The 1,925-nt window shown below is 46.1% G+C and overlaps 1 protein-coding gene across 1 annotated transcript in view; it reads left to right on the top strand.

Annotated features, from left to right (window-relative positions):
• Nucleotides 1-1,598: 1,598 nt before the first annotated feature.
• PIP4P2 (phosphatidylinositol-4,5-bisphosphate 4-phosphatase 2) overlaps nucleotides 1,599-1,925 on the top strand; it is an 86,760-nt gene continuing 86,433 nt past the window's right edge. The window contains exon 1 of the mRNA XM_007948745.2: nucleotides 1,599-1,704. Coding sequence (XP_007946936.1) covers nucleotides 1,599-1,704 — 106 coding nt within the window. The remainder of the gene's footprint in view (nucleotides 1,705-1,925) is intronic.

The raw sequence follows: 1,925 nt of genomic DNA, 5'->3' as shown, positions 1-1,925 counted from the left end.
ATATCACCCATCCCCTGACCTTCTGGTTAGCAACCAAATGTCTTAGTCACTGAGCCACCAGGCACTCTGACAAAGAGGGCTATATCTTGACTCCTCCTTTTCCAGGTTCCTGGAGACCTATACATGTTCTTGGATTACATTATATGAGGATCCCTATACTGTACTGTATTGAGATGCTACTGACCCACAAATGCTTCGACAAAATAGACAACATCATTCTTTGACTTCCCCTTAGGATTTCTAGCTGGTGCCTAATTGGATTTCCTGGAAGAAAGCGTAAACAGATATAGTGAGTCTTCAGAGAGCAAAACCAAGACCCTTCTTAATGTAGTATGAAAAATAGCTTTAAACATCTTAAGTCAGCTTTTCCTTGTGCCCCTTTAAAGCTACAGCTGGACCACCAGCTTCATCTTTTTGATTTGTTTTCTGACTGTGCTACCTTTCAGCATCTGGAGGACAGGATCATGCCCTATTTATCTCTGCACACCCAGCATATGCAATAAATGTTTGTTGAACGTCTCACAGAATCATCGCAGGAAAAATATCATTGGAGCTCATGACCATTTTCCTGTAGGACTGTTATCTGAGCATGTTCAAAACTTTGATTTGTTTCATGTAAATCATTCCCTAGGATAATATGGCAAGCCATCAAAAATAAAAGAAAAATATACACAAAAAGCCAAGAACTATACCTAGATTTTTTTAAACTCCCATTTACATGAAAAGTTTACTTTAAAATGTTAATTATCTCAAGAAAATAATTTTTAATTGTCCTACGTTACTTTTAAACTTTATGTAAGACAGCAACCTATTTTGTGAAATAAGACTTGGGGAAGCCAACACACTGTGCATAGTTTTAATACGGAACTTAATGGTATGGTGCCAAACAGGTATTTAAAAAAGCAGGATATGCCAACACTCATTCAAACATATATACTTTCTCTTAGACAAGAGATGATGAAAAATGATTTAATAACAAAAGAAGACTCCCTCAGAAACGAACTGAATGAACTTTCTTTATGTGATTGCTGTAAAGTTTGACAGCAAAGAGTCTCTCTTCCTCCCAAGAGGGGCTAAATTTGATATCGGTGTTTGCTCTACTTTTTCTGTAATCAAATCACAGGCCTTCTCTTTTACCCTCTTTCAGGTTGCCCTTTCTCCTCCTTTTCCCTTATTAAGAAAATGCAAAATACAAAGAGTTGGACAGTCCCCTCTCCATCTACTCCGCCTCTTTCTCGGTTACTTCGCACCTTGCTCTCCCGGAATTTCCCAATCCGTCCCAGCGCGTTCCTTTTTTCTCCGTGGGGTGGACGCCCGCTCCTCCCTCCCCCCACCTCCCAGTCTCTTTCTTTCTTTCTTCTCTCCCCCTCCCCCAGTCATGCTTCCCAGCGCGCTTCCCCTCCCCTGCCTCTCGTTCCCGCATCTTCCCCTCCCCCAGCCTTCTGCCTTGTGACACATCCTGGGCCCTCCCGGAGGCGGCAGTAGCGGCAGCGGCGGCGGCGGCGGCAGCAGGAGCAGCGGCAGCCGCACTAGCCACCACCTCCACCGAAGCCGCAACCAGTGCTCAGCCTCCCTCCGGCTTCGCTGCTGCTGCAGTCATGGCTGCTGACGGGGTGGACGAACGCTCGCCCCTGCTGTCAGCATCTCACTCGGGAAATGTCACTCCCACGGCCCCACCGTACTTGCAAGAAAGCAGCCCCAGAGGTAAGGCCAGCCTAGATCTTTCTACTTTGCAAGGAAAAGCCTAGAATCTTAAAAGACCAGGGATGCTCAAGCTCAGAGGCGGAGGCGAGGTTCTCACTTGAACTGGGGAGAGGAAATGCTGACTGTGCCTTCTGAAGGAGAGCCTTCCTGCCTGATAGCTTCACCGCGGGGCTTTTCTCTCTCCGTGTGTGTGTGTGTGTGTGGTGTGGTGTGGTGTGGTG

The sequence above is a fragment of the Orycteropus afer genome, unplaced genomic scaffold (assembly GCF_000298275.1).
Source record: "Orycteropus afer afer isolate SDZICR_OR568_19922 unplaced genomic scaffold, OryAfe1.0 scaffold00222, whole genome shotgun sequence".
Lineage (NCBI taxonomy): Eukaryota > Metazoa > Chordata > Mammalia > Tubulidentata > Orycteropodidae > Orycteropus > Orycteropus afer.
Note: the sequence above shows the minus strand (reverse complement) of the source record. Positions and strands in the feature narration are given on the sequence as shown.